This window comes from Eleginops maclovinus, chromosome 1, assembly GCF_036324505.1.
Source record: "Eleginops maclovinus isolate JMC-PN-2008 ecotype Puerto Natales chromosome 1, JC_Emac_rtc_rv5, whole genome shotgun sequence".
NCBI classification, from domain to species: domain Eukaryota; kingdom Metazoa; phylum Chordata; class Actinopteri; order Perciformes; family Eleginopidae; genus Eleginops; species Eleginops maclovinus.
The window spans coordinates 21,120,111-21,139,789 of NC_086349.1; the positions used below are offsets into that span (position 1 = coordinate 21,120,111).

Here is a 19,679-nt window from a genome sequence, read left to right on the forward strand (position 1 = left end):
GCTCTACTGCTGGGATTACAAGGCTTTTTAAAGCTGTTACGTGAGGATAATTCATTCACCTCAAGTTTGCTTGGATATGTTTTTTTTTTTAATTGTGTTTCCGTTAGTGTTTGATTCAGCTCCACCGAGTGGAAATTCCAAGTAGTAAATCACTGCACATTCATACACATGGAAATAGATAACGGGTATTTGTGAAGTAGCACAAAATTACTGCAGCTGCTGATGTTTCTTGTCAGTTGAAAGTGAATCACAAATTAGCTCCTACAAGTGTTACATTTCAGGTTGCTCAACACAGATGTAAAAAAAAAAGGAAAGGAGTGGAAAAGTCAAACTACTCATAGCAACAGAATCATCAGTATGGCACTGCATAATAAAAATATATAGCAGCCCTTAGATTTTCCTTAAGGTTTGTGTAAAAAAAAAAATGCAAGTAATGCATGGAGGCATGAAGTGCCTTAAATCCTGTTAAAACATTTCTATATTCAAATATTTTGCAAATAACTAAATGTGTCTACATTCAGAAAACTTGACTCCAAAACATTTGGGTAAAAGGTAGAACCATGAGTCTACGTAAACAAGAGTTCTAATGCCTCATGCTTCCAAAAGGCTTGATAAAGGCTGAGCCCTCAGAGGTTCCTGTCCTCAAACATGTTCCCTCGCTGTTCAGTTGGAGCAGATTGGCAATCATATAGGTGTGTCAGAGAACATTTATGTCACCAGGGCCAATGGAAGTGGACAGCGGTCTTGGCTCCCCTCACAGAGCGACTCCACTCTGTACTCCAGATGGGTAGCAATATTGTTCCGAACTCACCACAGGCCACGTGTAATCTTCTCAGGAGATTACAACTCTCCCCCTCCTTCACCCAGGACTGCTCGCATTGCAGTATGATGGAATTCAATGTCCTATCACTCACCCGCTCTGACATCTTTTTTTTCTCCAACTGAAATGGCTTGAGGGAACTTAATTTTTGCAAGGCTCCTCTATAGTTTGTTTTTATTGCATAAACATATATCATTGTCACTGTATGACAGGTCATTCTATTCACTTTATATTGTCCATCTTTGCTTTCAGTCTTAATTAATGTCCTAAAAAAAAGTAAAGCCTTACCTACAGGTTGTACAGTACAGTATACAGTACCTATCATCCTAGTCAGATTAATACTGATGGACATTTACTTACAGTGTGGCTGCAATGGTTTGTCAAAAATCTGTAAGCATTTTGAAATGTGAGGATATATGCTGTACTACTGTAGCTGACAAACAAACATATGTCATGACCCCATGCTGGGAAACATCACTTATAACTGTTGACACACTCGTGGTTCATGGCCCTGTGGGCTATTCCCATGCCAAAAGACTCAGTCATTTGTGCGGCCTGCAAATATAATGTCAGAGCAAACCTCAGGCGACTCTTTTTGAAGGATGTCTGCCAGCTGTGTTGCACTGTACACTCTTTGCCCTGTGTTCATCATCTTCAGGGGACCTTTATTATTAGATTTTTATTGTTAGAGCAAGAGTAGAATAACTGCAAAAAATATCTTCAAGTTTGAATACATTACTTTGAAAATGTTTGTCATGATTGGTAATGAAAGCAGAGAAATCATATGTTCTTATTCCACATGCAAGTGTCAATATCATATATGATCTACCTATTGTATTTTTCACAGCCCGGGCGCTGACTCACCACATTCCCTACATTCAACAAATCAGAGCTGGACTTTGTCTGAGCTCTGGAATGATTATCATAAATGAAAAATCACTTGCAGGGACTTTTAATATGTTGCAGGATGTTTCTCTCCGCTCCATAGCTTTTGCCTGCGGCTATATATCTGCTGCCCAGCTGTGAGCTGCATCTGTCACTGGCTTTAGCACACAATCCGTATGCTGTAGTCTACAACTTCATGGTAAAAAAAAAACATCTATAGACTACATAGACACCTATCAAGGGTGTACTTTATTAGATGACTTGTGTTTCATTAGTAAACAAACAGCAGTGAAAGTGGAGCTCATGAATGATGAACCCAGCACATAAAAAAAGAATAAAGGGTACCGTATCCCATCACCATGTCTTATATGCAATATTGTGTGTCATCACCTTGTCTTACATGCGATACTGTGTGCTGTTCTTCTATATAAGAAGGTGTGATTCTATATATGAAGCTGTGATTACTATCCATATATTACTTGAGTAGGGCAGCGTCTATCTTTCATGAGACCTTAAAAGCCTTTCTGTATTGGCCATCACATGACCTAGAAACCATTCCTCTTCCTGCAGCTTCATTAGGAAGTTGACTCTCAGAATAAAAGTAATAAATCATATTTACCTTGGACTTACTCAAACTTTGCAGGATCTAAAAAAAGTGTGTGCTCAGTTAAACCTGGATTATATAACGTGCACATGACTATCCATCCGTCAGTGCAGGCCTCTACAAATGATTCTGTTTGCTTGTGTCTCTGCTGTCTCCTCCATAATGCAGATGTATATCCAGACCACAACCCTGACCATCTCTGTAAGCCTCAGTGCGTCGGTCTCTCTAGGAATGCTCTACATGCCGAAGGTCTATGTCGTTCTCTTCCACCCGGAGCAGAATGTACCCAAGCGCAAACGCAGCCTGAAGGCTGTGGTCACTGCAGCCACCATGTCCAACAAGTTCAACCCCAAAGGAGGCCTGAGACCCAACGGAGAGGCAAAGTCCGAACTATGTGAAAGTCTTGAAACACAAGGTAGGTATCATGCCTGACGAGAGAAAGTAATGTGTTCAGAGAGGAGTTAACCAGGAGTTGATTTTATGCTGATGCAATGAGCTGCCTCTTTCTAAAATTAAAGCAGTGATATAATACACATGGCTACTTGAAAATAATTAACTTCTTTTATGTGAACATAACTGATGCAAGTGTTGTTTTGCACTTCAGCAGTTCTGAAAAATTAGCAAGACTTACGTGAGCATACAGGAAATGATGTTGCCATGTCGGTGCAAACTAAAGTAGTGTTATATTAGGCTTTCTTTTTGAGTCACTGCAGATGACAAACGGAACTGTGTGAATAATAAGAAGGGATAGGAGGGGTTTCAATTCAGCCTCTAGCATAGCCCTTCAGCTTTCCCAATTCCCATTATTTAATGATTTCATTGACCAATCGATGGATAAACACATGCTTATAGCCTATATTTTATAACTGAAATATACACTGCATATTGCTGTTCTTATAATCAAACTTTGATATATATTTTTCAAGTTTTTTTTAAGTACCAAAAAACATTTTCGGAAGAAGTGACTTTTCTGTTTCACCAGGATAATTGTACACATGGAACAGAAAAATATGTTCCATTCCTACCATCTCTGACGACAATGGATTTGTGAATCAGGAGGTGTGAGAGGGTATCCACACTACTTTATTTATGAAAGGGTCTAAGCAAAGGAGAAAACAATATTTCAGTCACCAAGATAAAGTGTATAGGCTGTCCCTGTGTGGGGGCAGGCTTTCAATATAATCAAGCAACCCCACATGTTCTGATTACCCAAAGCCCTGATGTTATGCTCTGACAGGCTGAACAATGTGGAATGATATTTATTAGGACTGAAAAAACGGCACCCACGCTTGCATGAATTTTTTCTTCTGACCTCAGAATGAAGTCATTATATCTGAACCTATTACAGAGCCCATTTATAGGTGCTGATTCTCGCCCTCTGGTTTGAACTGTGAATCTAACAACTGCTCTTTGTGCTTATGCATCAGACTGTATTGAGGGAAGGGAGCCTTGTGAGGGACTTTAGGCTCTCAGGTAACCTGATTAGATCATGACTTTACCCTTTTGTTATCTGTAAACACTTTTAACCTGTTAATTTCTGCTAATGTTCACCACAATACCCGTGCCTGCCTGTAACACACAAAGCATCCCTGCTGCCCCCAGCTAAAATACAGCACCCTGAATGACACGAGGCAGTAATCACACCCTCACAAACCCACCCTTGACCAACAAACATTAACTTGGGTAGACAATATTGGCGAGTGGTGCTGTAAAATGGCCAATCGGCATGGTAAAGCCTGTTAATGCGGGAAGATGACACCACTCTGCCTGAGTGCAGGAGACAAGCGATAGCCATGTGTCCCCTGTAATTTGTTTCCCTGTTGACAAAAGGATGAATTTGCGGTAATGGGACAACAGCAACAATAAGAGAGAACAGGAAAAGACAGATGGGTCTGCCAGCTCCAATTCTTTCTGGACCATCTATTCTTTATCTTGGCCTTGCAGCACATAAATATTCAAATAAGGTTCATTTATCAATGCTTCTCTTGGAAGAGATGCTTTGGATGAAATGGCAAGAACGCCACCCCCCATTCATACACCCAACGTAGCACTGACAAATATACAGAAACATTTACCATTACATCTCTCTCCTCTGCAGCACTTTGGCCCGTCTCTGGCTTTTAGCTGTCTTGTGATTGGATTCATCCCCTCTGACATATTCAATCAGCCAAGCCTGCTTTGGGCAGATTGGCAGATTGGTAGTGTGATTACCACCACTCCAAGCATGCTCGCTGAGGACAGTTTTATTTAAAAAATGGCACACATGTACATGCTGACACTTGCACACAGACATATGTGCGCATAGGAGCATGATTGCACATACACAGGTACTTATAATGTATGACAGTCATGTTTCACCAGCGGGTTGGTCTTCTCACGGCGACTGTGGTCTGCCCCGCGGTCGTCTGTCTTGTATGTTTTATTCCCAGCACATAAAAAATTCCCTGAATCATAAAAAATTATGTTAAAGAATAATGAGCACGGCTATCAAACATTGATGAAAACACGTATAGTGCCAAGTCAGATTACATATTATCTCATTTACCTTACAATTAAAATTGTTACTGTTATACACTGACTGACTGATGCATGTTTTGCTTGGTGCACAGATTCAGGTCTTTGCATGTAGAGAAATACTTGCATTTGAATGGTTACTATTGCATTTAATAACACTGCTGTGATCTGCCCTGATGCACTATATGTGATGCAATTTCTGATCAAATTGAATGATATTACAGCTGTGAAGAAAACATAATGATAGGGGTTTCTCTGATTTCAGTAATGGTAACGTAATGGCTGGCACTTATGTTGATATGAACCTTGCCAAAGCCTATTCCATCTGATTGCATCTACTTCACTTTCTTGACAGATATTTCATAATGGTATCTTGTTAGAATGTCTACAAGGTTTCCATTTAGATTCCCTTTAACAATAGTTCCCTCCCTAATGCTATGAAGATGTGCAAAATGCATTGTTTAATAGTATACGAGTCCATTGGAGGAGATTTAACACATAGCTTTTTTGAGAATTGATGCATTGTTTCAGGCATTTTGAACCAGCAATTGAATATTGACAAGAATAAACACTGAAGGTTTCTTTTTAAATAATGAGAAAATGTCCTGCAGTTTTATTCAAATGTTAAAAAACGATTTGATTAATTCAAGATATTTTATTTTTGCATCACTGCAGCAGTTTTCTACTGTCTTCAGTTTTATAAATTACACATTTCTCTATAAATGCAATACAAAGATAGAACGGACGTCATTCCTTAAAATACAGCTGTCAAATTACAACACCCTGCTATTATGATTGGTTCCACCTGCACTCATTTGATGAAGTCATCCATAAATAGAACCCTCCATCAATCTGGACTCAAACATGTGCACTGAGAGATTACCGTTTCACGCACATTTAAATCTCTCCTATTGCATTTTTAACTCTTTCCTCTCTTTTCCCACTCCTTCACTTACAGCGCTGGCTTCCAAGCAGACATACATAAGCTACAGTAACCATGCCACCTAAGCCGGAAAAGGAACAGAGGAAGCGGAGCCAGGGCCTGCCTGAGGAGAAATCACCTGATTGTGGGGAATACTGGGGATATACTGGAGGACTTCCAAGCTGCTACAGTAGAGGAGGGCTGGGGTGGAAAGATGGGAATTTGTCACTCCATGAATAGAAAGGATGTCATATTTTTTTAGAGCATCAGGTAAAAGGCTTGAATGCCAAATGTATGAGAAATGATTGGATATACAGGAGATAGGAGATGTTAGGGAGATTGGACAGTGAATTTTCCTCTTCCCACCCTTTCTCAGACACAAGTGAGCGTTGAACAGTGACATTTCCAGATGCAGGCTGAGCAAACCACCTGGAGTCTACAGTATGTTTTCCTTCTGAAGTGTAAAGCACACCATTTCAGTTCAGCTCTCTGAGGCTCAATCTTTTGTCTCATTTCAACAAAGACGGGGAGAAAAAAGCGTTCTGTTTTAGCTCAAGTTAAATGCAGTCGACAAGATGAGACAGTATAAAAATAAAGTCATTGTTTTGTTGACTGATATTATTAAAGCTGCAGTACTTTTCAAATGGTACATGCCTTACTACAGTACATTCAGTATTCCTACATGATCTCACCTTATCTGAAACACCTGAAAATAAAGCAGTGGGTCACCCCAGTTTTCTTTTTTTTTTTTATAAATGTTTCATAATAATGATGATTTGGATGATGATGGTGATGATGATGCTAACATCATCTCGGCAAACCTAGTGTACAGTCCCAGAGCATGCTTATGGGAGCATCACGTGTACTGTGCTGTGTTGTCAACGTCTTTGGAATGCAACATTTGTCATGGTTGTCATTCACAGTGGAGATGTCATTTTGGACCATTACCCACAACTGGGTTACCCTCCTCTGAATAAGGAATCATTTTTATACATAAAAAGGAGTGAAACTCACAGCGAATTGCCATTAAGTAATGTCTTGGTTTACACCACAATCCATAAACGTCAGCCAGTACTTAAAGACTTGATGAAGCATACATCCCAGCACCCCGTATTTATTGGCCTTTATTTATCAGGCACCTGTTGAAGCCTTAGATAAATGTGAGCGGCTGGAAGATTGTGAGAAATTCATGTTTCCCTATTTGTTAAACTTCCAATCCAGCAAATATTAGATATAATACTTTATCGTTATACTTTTCTTAAAATATACACCAACTCTTATTTGCTATAATTGTGTAATTGTAATTAAGACATATAGCACTTTTTTACATGTATAATTTCTACAGCGTGATGTTATGATTATATAGACTCCACAGGAGAGTATTACATGGGGACCTCCTATGATTTGTGATAAATTAGCATTTAATCTGTATTCCTTGCAAAGGATTGTTTTCCTTTTTCTGGGTCATGAATTTTGAAGCTCCATAGGAAATGAATAATGAGAGTTTTAATAGTATTTTGGGAACAAACTTAGGCTCATGCAGCTACTCAGCATGGAGACCCATTTGGAAAAGGTGCAAGCTCTGTTCCCTCAAACAGCATAAATGTTCAAAGTTAATTAGGTGGATGACAGGCATAGAATTTCCTAAGGAGTGCTTTACCTTTCAATAGACCCAATACAATCTCTGTAGAGCCAGCACTTTAGTACGGTTAACATTTTCTCCACAGTCCTAGAGAAAAGTGTTGCTAATTGTTCAATTACATGTGCATATAAATACATTAGACACATAATTAAGCCAAAGTGGATTTTGTCTCATGAACTTAAATATCTTTTTGACTTAAATCGAAGACTCTATTCAGTTTTCAGCTTTGTTCATCTTTAGACGTTACATATAGTTGCTTCTCATTCTCCTAACATTAATCGATTTTTAAAGTAATATTGTAACCTCAGATCTTAGATGATTCAACTGCTTGATAAATAAGGGCCATTGCCTCCGTTCTGTGCCTCATCCTCATTCAATTACTCCTGCCATTCTTTCCGAGGATCCTTCATGGTGTCATTTGCTTTGCATCTATCACCTTTCAACATGAGGTGGAGAGGACTCAATGTAAAATTTATATTTAAGTGTGTAAACTCCATTTCTGTCTGCAGTCTCTAAAGTATTCGTCATAAACAGTAACTCTGGAATTTGTCTCATTAATGTTATCCTCAGCGATGCAAAAATATGTATGTTGCATGTCAAAACTCATAAGAAATGATGTGAACAACTTGAGAGAAAAAGGTGTAATGTCTAGAAGGAAAACTACTGCAGAGGATTCTAAATTTAACTAATTTGTTTTGGGTCAATTGATGATTCTCTCAGCTTCATCAAAAGTCTGGGGTGTTGCTGCAAATGTTGTTTTTCTCATCAGTTGATAAAGTATTGTTTGTGGAATTGTTTGTGTTTTGTGAATATGATAATTTACGGCTTTTTTTTTTGTTGCCACGACCCCCCCCCCTCTCCCCTTTATTTTTCTAAAACACTTTGTCTGTGTTACAAAATAGAATATGTAAGTGCTGACTGAAATTAAGTGGCAAGTTAATGTACGTTATTAAAATGGATTGATCATGTCTGCTTTATGTACTGAATTATAAAAAAAGAATTACAGTGCCTGGATATTTATGAATCATCTATAGAAAAAAAATAATAAAATGTGTAGAGCATGTTCATTTTTATACAAGATATTTCTAATAAAAGACTGTTTTGCTAAAGAAAAGGCTGCTTTAAATTATTGAGTCTCACAGCCATTCAATACAAAACACAGTATGATTCATCATTAACAGAAACAGAGTGTTGCCATAAGTATAACCACAGCATCATCAACAATTCTCATCACTTTCTACCCTCAAACTCAACATTCATTTTGATCTCGACACATCACTTTAGAAACACCAAATCAGGGGATATGAAGTGGGGGGGAGCAAATGTCACCTTGACCCAATTTTCAAACGCCACCTTGATGAGGTTGGCCCACAACATTACTGTAAGTGTTGTTACAAAACCAAATAATGGGGAGTGGGAGTGGGTTATCAAGCCCTCCAATAGTGAGTCTGCATCTGTCCTGACTTCACCTGTTGCCCTACTTTAACCAAACAGGAAGTGGTGTTTGTTTGTGCAGTGAGAAAGACAAACCAAGAGAGTTACGGTACATTTTATTTTGAACAAAGTGTACACCTTTGACTCTCTAATGCTCATTTTCCTGTGCTTTTCGACGTGATATGAACTAAATAACTAATCACTTCATTGAGAAAAAGAATTGGGAGATTAATCAAAAGATGTCAATAATACCTAAAAGCATTAAACGCAGTAAAATTGTAAAGTGCTACAGAATCAATGATCTTGTTGTGATCATAAGGGCTTTTATCGAATGGCAACCTGAGGTTATGTGAATGCACCTGTCGACTGATGGATTTATGCTTTCATGATTTATAAAGATTGAAAGAATACATTAAGATCATACGACATCCCACCATTGGGGGGAGGTCCAGGGTTAGAACGTGTTCTGGTCACATAAAAAAATCAGGTTTTCAATCTCGTCATTTTACTGCTGAATCATAAAGGGTTGGGATTGGCCTGAGGAGAAGCTGTCAGGGGGATGGGGGGGAAAATGGATTTCACCATCAGTGAAAAATGCTAAATTGGAAAGCAACATGGGGAAGATCTCAAGGCCACCATTGGGCTGCAACTTCTTTCAAAGTTGGCATTGAATGACAACGCTGCCTGTGTACTTTGAGTTTCTGCGATAGTCAGTGGAGCCACGACCTTAACTTCGGTTTGATGGTGGATCGATATGGTCGGCTACACCTGCAGCATAAGCCTTGAACAAATTGAGAAAACATCATACTATCAATAAAACTGACACATTTAAGAGCCACTCTTAATGAAAAGTAGAGCTGGTGAAACTATCTTTATAGTGCATTTTACTGCAGGGTTTAAATTGCAACCTGGGTGATCACTGATACAGCACTGTCATTAGCCTTGTGTCTTCTAAGTGTATCCCCTGCCCTTCACAATTAGCAACACAGCAGTATGTACACAATTGCATAGTCTATTAGCTGTGATGTATAGTAGACTTCCCCAGTAGGAAATGCACATTTTTCAAGTTCTAATAAAGCCTCTGCTCCCTTTTGCTTAATTCACCATTATACTTCAGAGCATTTTCCTTTTAATAGGGAAAGAAACTTTCAAACTAAAAGGTGTTGCTCTTTTGTTCTGTGAAAGCAGCCTACCGAGCAGTATACTGCCATACCTAATATGATCCCACGATTAATGAAAACTGTGTCACTATTGTGCAGCACATCATGGAGTTTTGGTTTATGAACCCACAAAACTTTAGACCTAAAAAGCAAGTTATAAGAAACTTATTTGAAACATTAACTAGGGTTGGGCGATTGGAGGAATATTTTCACTACCAGCAATCCTCCGAGTACTTTGCCAGTTGGGTTATTTGGATGATTTTATCATTTTATTTAACTCATTTTATGGTCTTCCTCCAAAGACATAGTGTTATTAAACCAGCCTGTGATTTTCTTGTCAAGACATGTTCAAGTGTCTGTAGGGAAATTTCATGTTAGGACACCAAGACAAATTGAATTTGCCACATCATATTCAGCCATTTCAATACTACACATCACGGCCGTAGCAAAGCCACTTTTGTCATGGCTGAAGATGAACATTTCCACTGTAGAAGATTTTTCCTGCAGGAAACTGATTTATCTGTCATGCAGGTACAGCGTCTCTGTGACTATAGGAGGGGCCCTGATGTTGCAAGACTTATAGGAAGCAATTAATATAAATGCATCTAGTAGCATGCTGTCGGATAACCACTTGGCATTGGAGACATACATCTGTTAGAAACTGGATGAGATCATTTCTCAGTCATAATAAATTCAACCATTAGCAGATGCCTGCTTTCATCATTTGGTTTACTTTGAGGGCACATTGAAGATGCTAGCAGACAGCTTTAACAGAGTGTGCAGAGACCATTGAAGGGAATCAATCCTAGCAGAGAAAGGTTGTTAGGGTTAGGGTGTAGGGTAAGAACTGACTTAATTGTCTCATAAGATAGATACAGTATTTTAGATATTGTGGAAGGACTTTGGGAAAAAAAGTTTCATAACAGAACCAAGGAAATTACAATTTACACACGGACCCCTAAGCGACTATGACACCTAATTAAGATTAATTAAAAAGAGCATATGGGCAAAACCTTGTTTTTATACATATGATTAATTTGACAAACCACCAGTACGAGTCTGCTGCTGTAGAGACTATATTCTCATTGACCTTCCTGGCCTGAAACACAGACCTGATGTCAGGTGTAATTATGAACAGACATCCTGACTTGAATTCGAAAACAGAGAAAAAAGTAGTAAATCTAAACTTCAAGTAGAAGTCACAAATACATATTCGAATGGCTTTATCTAGAAGTTGTTTCACCGCTGATATATTATTTCTCTCTTTGGGCTGAAACATGCCCTGTTTTCAAAAAGGAAAAGCATTTACACTTAAATCATGGCCTTTCTATCCCCATTTCCTTGGAGATGGATTTTGCACATGTTTGTCAGAGAGGCTTAAATCAGTTCAAGAAGAAGAAGGTATATTTATGGGTTAGGGGAAAGTAAAACCTTTTCGACAGAAGAAATATGAGTCAGAGGGCATGTGTTTGTTATGAGGAAACTATTACACGTATATAATCCTTTAGTGTACAGCTGACGTGTTTCCAGACCTGTGAACCCTAGCTACCCATTGTCTATGCTCCTCACACATTAAGTAATGAGATTCTCAATTCCATTTTCCTTTTTGCATGCATGGTTTTTAAGCCCAGGATGCAATATTCTCCTCATTTCCTACCAATTACCAAGAAAACGCCACATCTTTTGAACATTTCCCCAATAAACGTAATATCACCACCATGTCGTCTTGCCCATTGTGCAAATGAAATGTACTGTTTGTGAAATCATTCAATGAATAGGCCTACATGCTGAAAATAAAAAGGTTTTTCTCATTTGAAATATCACTGTAATATTTCCACGCTGCTGCTCTAACCAGCATGTGGGTATTTTATTTTGTCCCCAGTAGAAAAAGCACTAAATGTGGATTAGGTGTTTGTTTCTCTCTGAATATGGTAAGGACAGGGTCCAGAGACAATGTGGTGAATGTATTGAACTGCTGGATGTGGCGCATCATAAAATACAATGTGCTGAATAAATGAGGTCAAAAACACTTCTTTCCAGCTTTCTAGAGTTCTCCTTAGGAGCTTATTGCTTTTTAAACACTACGAGTTTTCAACACCTAAACGCGGTGTTCCATCAATCCTAACTCCATGCACATGCGTCTCACTGTATGACTGATGCAGCTTCTGTCAACTAGTGCTGGAAGTAGACAGGGGTTTACTGAGAGTGATGGAGCTAGAAGGCTGCGAAACTCTAATGACAAAACGAAGGAAACCAGGCCAGCAGAACATACCTCAATGCTATGCAAGCCTGTTTTTTCTTGTGATATAAATACTATACGTTTCTCAGTCAAATAAATTAAGTGATGACTACTTTGCCAGGTGTCTGTGGCACCATAGTGACACTACTTCAGGGTCTTCACAGCTGTTAAGATTAGAGTAAAAGCATAGTTTGGAGATGGGTGTGATAGTTTTCTTGGATACGTTGTTGTTGGATTACATTTTTAATGAAAACATTCTGAAATGCCTATCATACTAAATTAATACTACTTTACAATTTCCCTTGTAGCACATTGAATCCAAGGCACAAGCTATACCCTGTTTTTGTCACCCATTACAGATAGCCTGTAGCAAGAGTTTTCTTTGGACCTCTCTTGACTCGACCCAAAACTTAATAATCTCTCTGGAAAAATCTAACTCTATTCTTCTGAAGGAATGGCACACAGTCTTGACTGTATCCTTTCTCCAGTAATGAAGACAGTTATCGGAAGGGAAAGTAGCATTGAACTGGAAGATACAACAAAATGTCAAACGCCTATGAGGCTATCCTTTGACCCTGGCTGTGAGTGTACAGTAGACCTCATTATACAGCCAACACATAAAGGATTCTGGTAGTTAAGCACTTACATAGTACGTGTTGCAAATGTCTTTCCTGAAATCCAATCTATTCCTCACCACAGGAACAACCTGAACAACACACAGTTTGAAAGGTTATCAATGGCCAAAAGTGGACCAGAAAATATTTCCAAACTCAAGAAAGACTGCTACAATCATCGACCATCCAAGTTTATGGCATGCTGCAATGCATGGTCTGTTTGGTATAACGAGCCAAACACTTCCGAGACATGTTTGGTAAATAGCTGAGACCTACTGTATAATATATTGTTGCAAAAGAGTATAATAAGGACCTTTAAATGACTGATGGTAAAGACAAATAGTTAGAAAAGCTTCAAGTCTTTTAAAAACAGGTAAAGAGAACAGTTATATGAAGGATATCCGACATAAAAGATGATCTTCAGTCTCATACAATGATATTCCTATAATATCAGTATAGTTTCTACCCCTAAGATAAATGTTTTATTATTCCAATGGGACAGCACAAAGTGACATTCAGGTATTTTTTAGTGATTTGTGGTTGAGAGCGAAAGTAGAGGAAACAGAACATTAACTGGAAAATATTCACAAAAGTGAGTTCAAGCAGTTTGTCATAAGGGAAAGGCATTAAGAGTTTCTGCATGATGCATTACGCTTCTCCCAGGAAGAAGAGCTCAATTTGTTTGAACAAGAGCATCAGCCTCTTCTTTGTAAAATATATTGAAGGGTTTGTGTTCAAGATGAGATGATATTTCAGCATACATTATTTTATATGAGCACAGCCGCTGAGATTATTCCCAACAAGTTGAGTTTATGCACATGCTCCATCAAGCAATGATATGGCAATAGTGTCCACACCGGAATCTGATAATTGAAATTCAAATGAGCCCATATCTAATACAAACATTTAAATCACCCAGGAAGAAACTCATTATGAATAACAGCAGCCTGTCCTGGACATCAAATAATCCTAACAAACTGCAGGACATTGTAATGGAACCCTATTGAGGAGAGATAAATATTCCATCAGCAAGACTCGCTCTTTAAAATTGCAAAGACAAACACGGCGTACAAGTTAACAACCAACAAACACACAAAGCCCCTCACCTGTCTTACAAGGTTGAAATTACACCAGCAGTGTGCGTGAGGATACGATCATGTGGTAAAACAGGAATACAGTTATCATTTGCTGTGGGAACATTTTTCAAAACTGAACTTTCTGAGGCAATGGTCAAAGTTTCAAAATAAAAGTTGACAAGAATATAAATCTGACTTCATTACAACCACTGTAAACAATCAAGAACATTTACTCACGTATACAGGATTCAAGGTACCTGTGTTGGACATACAACTGTTATTTCTATTTCAGCTTCTTTACATTTCACTGCAAATGCATTGATTTCAGGATTTAATTTATTTCTACAGGTTAAACAAACCAACACTATATGCATATTTTGTTGGTTATATGTCAACCTTGGTGCCTCGACAGCTCACCTATTACTAATGCAATGGTCTCTGTAAAAAGAAGAGACTTGGGTCCCTGCATGATATCCAATTTCTCTCCCCTTTCTCTCTATGGCTGTTCTATCATTAGCGACATAAAGCTTGAAAATAAAAACAATGTAATTATACAAATATCTAATAAATAGAAATAATAACACAACACTAAAAGGATAAACCTTTGCTGCAGCATGAGTTGTTTTAGTTTTACTGAGGGCATGTGCCTATAATAGTTTTATATATTATTAACTAAGCTTTTAGAGACACGACATTTACTTTAATGTCATCTTTTTTTAGGATTTACTTATTTATTCGCAAAGAAGCATAATAACAGCTCTTCCGTTGACAATGTTGTACAGAATAAAGATTTCATTCCAACACAGTATGACTCACATGTCAGAGTCATACATTACCATCACTCCCAGCACAGTAATAACAGCATGCCCACACTGACAGGGTGACTTAATGGACCACATCACAGGATGAAACCCCTCATTTATCTCCATGTACAGTACGAGATAAGATAAGATAAGATGTACTTTTATTAAACCCACGTGGGGAAATTAAGTAAAGCAGCAACAGAATAAGAATGAAAAACAGGACAGTGTGGTTTCACACAGGATAATAGAATTAACATTGAAATTAACATGATGTACTGGTTAGTATCTGTTAAAACAAAAAACTGAATTAAGGAATTCAATTAACATACATACATTCTGTACCGGATTGTTACATTTATTTACATCGATTGATACAGGTAAAGGTCTTTGTGCAAAAGTGCAGGTTTTATGTGCAGTCCGGGTTATTGTTCAGTCAGTTTCACTGCATGTGTGTGTGTGTGTGTGTGTGTGTGTGTGTGTGTGTGTGTGTGTGTGTGTGTGTGTGTGTGTGTGTGTGTGTGTGTGTGTGTGTGTGTGTGTGTGTGTGTGTATGTGTGCCAGGTGGATGTAAAGCCAGGTTATAGACACAGAGTCTGTGTTTGTGGATTTAAGGAAGTCTGTCGTCTGTGAAGAGATGTCAATCAAACGTGAACATGCCCTGACAGGAATTAAGTAATATTTTCGCTTCTATTTTTAATTCGGGCGCCGCAGCTGTTTGTGTCGTCTTTTTCAGGGCTGCCTCGCTGCTCTGTTTGCATATTATCATCCAACTAAAAAACATCGACATAGAAGCTTGAACTGATCATATTTTCTGTACATTTTAACACCAAAAAATATTAGCATACCGACAAATTACAAGTGTCTGTGTGTGTGTGTGTGTGTGTGTGTGTGTGTGTGTGTGTGTGTGTGTGTGTGTGTGTGTGTGTGTGTGTGTGTAGAGTTGCTGCTAGCCTGGTGACATTATTACAGCTCATGATTTAGGACTGTCAAGGCTCCATGCCATTACTCTTCTCATACACACCAGATTTTCGTGTGCGTTGCTCTGCTTCACCTGCCCCACACTAGGTATTTACGTGTTCAGTTAGCTGTGCTACTGAAAGGGGCCGGCCCATATGTCTCCCTGAACCCTCTGAATAATTTAGCCCGACAGCCATTCCTATAAAAACCCCATCTATATTAATGAGCAGCCTCCAACCATTTGGATCACTGTATGTAAGGTTGTGGTCCCTCCATCATGCGTGAGGTGTCGTAGAAGGCCCACCACCACCCAGATATATCAAAGCAAAGAATGGATACAGTAAGAGAAACAGTTCGATCTAAAAATCACACTTCCTCCTATTCATCAACAAGCTTTTCTTTCATTTGAAGTGAAAGACACACAGATCCTCCCTGCACTATTCAAGACATTGTGAGGCAGACACTTTAGATCCTTCATCAAAAAGGTTTGGTTCGATCCCGTTCTTCAACAGCATGAAAGAAAGTTCAATATGTGGAAATTAGGTTTACTGTCATGAGGTTGAGTAGCAATTTATGTGAGAACTGACAGGAAATCTAATAACCCAAAAGTAAAAATAATAGAAAATAAATAAAATGGTCAAGAGTTCCTGATCGGAAAGACTGATGGGGTAAATAATTGGGCTTGTTTATTTTGGGAATGTTTCTATGCTTATAGCTTTTTGCTGCACTCCTCCGAGACTCTGAATCACCCTCCCCCAACACATCCGCTATTCTGACACAATCACCACATTGAAGTCGCTCCTCAAAACCCACCTGTTCAGTTCAGCCTACTCACTGTAGTGCGATTACATGTCCCGTTTCCCTCCCTGTTACTGTCCTTTTGTACTGGTTTTTAAGAATATGTTCTGAATTCAAAAGGAGTCTTTGGGTGCTTTAAAAAGGTGCCTCTAAATAAAATTATGTATTGCTAGTATTATGTTTCAAAAGTTTTCAAATCTTTAAAATTTGAAAACAAATCCGGATATTACTTTTAGGGTCAAATTAGATTTCCATTTTGACCTAATTTTCATTTATTGTAAAGCAGGGAAACAGACGGATAAAACCTGAGTGGGAATCAGTTTACACCACCTATTTAATGTACAAAAAACATAAAGGCACCTTTGGGAAGTTCAACAGAATATGTATTTTAACAAGAGTCCTCTGTCGATTCAGGAATCAGCAAACCTCTGCCTCGATGAGCTCTCACAGTGGATCTAGGTACTTATTAGGATTCAAAACAGATAGCACATTTGGCTGAGACTTTCCCGTGTGAAACATTTATTTTTTAAGTTAAAAAAAAGCCTCTTTGAATGCTGGACTGTAAGGTCATGGTCCAAGAAGTTAACTGTACTCAGGGATCTATTTACTTTTCATCAGCACTCAGTTTGAGTCATTCATTTGGATATCCTCTCTGTTTCGTCTACGGAGCAGAAATGAGCCGGACTTCATTTGTGCAGCTTAAACACATGTCCAACATCATCAATCCTGTGACGGAAGAGGAATATTACAACAGTTGAAATCCATAAATATGAGGGCTGTTTAGTTCAAGTAGACTCAGATCCAAGAAATTACTTTGGAGAAGAGGATGATTATTTTTTATGATGTGACACACTGGTGTGGAATTAACTTCCTCCCTCATCCGTCTAATGAAATAACTTTGCTGCATCAATTTATCTCTCTCCCTGCTTATAAACAAAAATCTGGAGGAGCAAAAAGTGTAGCCGGGGCTTTGTCATTACTCATTAAGTAACAAAAAGTAGATTAAAGCGTTCATCTGAATGAGAATAAGCTTTGTTACACAGTCGGTTTACACATACAAGTAATAAGCTTTGGTGTATGGTTTTGCAACAATATAAAGATATAAGTTGAAGAGAAATATCTCAAATAGAAGGGAAACATTTTAAAAACTATAACAGAAAAACATAAGAAAATTAGTCACATGGGACTATAAATATACAAAATACTAATTACTAAGTACTGTGAATATATGTGAATATATAATTATAATGTATTATATAAATGCATTATTTAAGGGCTGTGCAGATTTTGAAAGAGGAAGTGTTATATTCATTTTTTATTCTAATAACTTTGGGTCTTGACATGACTTTATAGTTTACAACAATAAACAGAGAACACAATATTTTATAAAAATAAGTGAACGCTCCTAATATTCCTGCACTCACAAATCTATATTATTATGTATTACTATTAAAGACTGCAGGTGATGTGGTCCTAATGGCTTCATCGGTCTGTGACCTTCAGCACTCACTGGATCGGTTCGCGGCTGAGTGTGAAGTAGCTGGGATGAGGATCAGCACCTCCAAATCTGAGGCCATGGTTCTCAGAAGGAAACCGATGGACTGTCCACTCCAGGTAGGGAATGAAGCCTTACCCCAAGTGAAGGAGTTCAAGTATCTCGGGTCTCGGACTGCAGTCGCTTTACCGCACCGTTGTGACGAAAAGAGAGCTGAGCCAGAAGGCAAAAGCTCTCTGTCTACTGGGCCATCTTCGTTCCTACCCTCACCTATGGTCATGAAGGATGGGTCATGACCGAAAGAACGAGATCGCGGATACAAGCGGCCGAAATGGGATTTCTCCGCAGGGTGGCTAGCATCTCCCTTAGGGATAAGGTGAGAAGTTCAGTCATCTGGGAGGGACTCGGAGTAGAACCGCTGCTCCTTCGCGTTGAAAGGAGCCAGTTGAGGTGGTTCGGGCACCTAGTGAGGATGCCACCTGGGCGCCTCCCTAGGGAGGTGTTCCAGGCACGTCCAGCTGGGAAGAGACCGAGGGGTAGACCTAGGACCAGGTGGAGGGATTATATCTCTTCGCTGGCCTGGGAGCGCCTTGGAATCCCTCAGTCAGAACTGGTTGATGTGGCCAGGGAAAGGAAAGTTTGGGGCTCTCTGCTGGAGCTGTTACCTCCGCGACCCTGACGGAAAAGCGGGAGAAGATGGATGGATGGATGGATTAAAGACTGCTGAAGGAACAGATTTACCCCATTTCATTGTGTTCATGTGCTCATCAGTGCTTTGGTAGGAGGCCATTGTGGAGAGAAATCGGTTATTGATTACAACCAGTTGGTGAATTAACTTGAAATGAAGATTGGGGAGCCAGAGTTACTCTACCTGCTCTCAATCTCTCCGTCCCGCTCTCTCTCTTTTTCCAATAAACATCCAATAACACTCTGCCATCCCTCAGAGGAGAATCTGCTGCCACGCCTGGCCATTTGTCTTTATGGTTAGTAATTCACTTACCAAGCGGAGCAGTGTATGGCCTAAACTTTCATCAGGAGAAGTGTGGTTTTTCATTTGGGAGAGAATTAAATGCACATGATAAATCTAAAAGCCAAGAAATAAAAATGGAACAAAAAGGAAACATGAAAAGCTCCTAATGGCCCACTACAAAAATCCCTCATGGAGAGCCGCTGTACTGTACGACACAGTAATGGAGTTGGGAGCAATTATTCACTGTCAGCGTGCAACAGCTTGTATGGAAGTTGCGTGGCCGCCATCCAGTGAAACATTTTGCGTTTCCGTCTACCACCTGTCCTGTCTGTGCTGCTGCGCTGGGCTGACATATCTATTACAATAATATGAGTTTGCCCAGGAGATTATTCCTCAATGCATTTTGGCATCTGCAGTCAGATTAAAACTGCTATAATCACGCTGCTACTGTGCTTTTCCTCTGCTGACAAAAGCTACTATGACAAGCATCTCTTCTGCTTCTACAGCAGAGTTAATCTACTCCTTGAACTCACATTATTGCTAAATGACTTGTGGATATTGCTGTTGAAATAGTCCAAAAGAGCTTGAGAGTACGATTAGTCGCCACTCTCCACAAAAGATCATTTTCCCTGGAATAAAATAACTACTTTAGTAAAACACATTAAATAATGATTACACACTGTTAATGAGTGCGTACTCAAACTAAAGCCTGACATTGAAGAGTAAAACATGCTTAGGTCTAATTT

The 19,679-nt window shown here is 39.0% G+C and overlaps 1 protein-coding gene across 1 annotated transcript in view; it reads left to right on the forward strand.

Annotated features, from left to right (window-relative positions):
* The window catches only part of LOC134864096 (metabotropic glutamate receptor 4-like), a 108,273-nt gene extending 99,813 nt beyond the window's left edge, over positions 1 to 8,460 (forward strand). Inside the window, exons 9-10 of the mRNA XM_063882872.1 lie at positions 2,478 to 2,724; positions 5,782 to 8,460. Coding sequence (XP_063738942.1) covers positions 2,478 to 2,724; positions 5,782 to 5,831 — 297 coding nt within the window. The 3' untranslated portion in view covers positions 5,832 to 8,460. The remainder of the gene's footprint in view (positions 1 to 2,477; positions 2,725 to 5,781) is intronic.
* Positions 8,461 to 19,679: the final 11,219 nt, after the last annotated feature.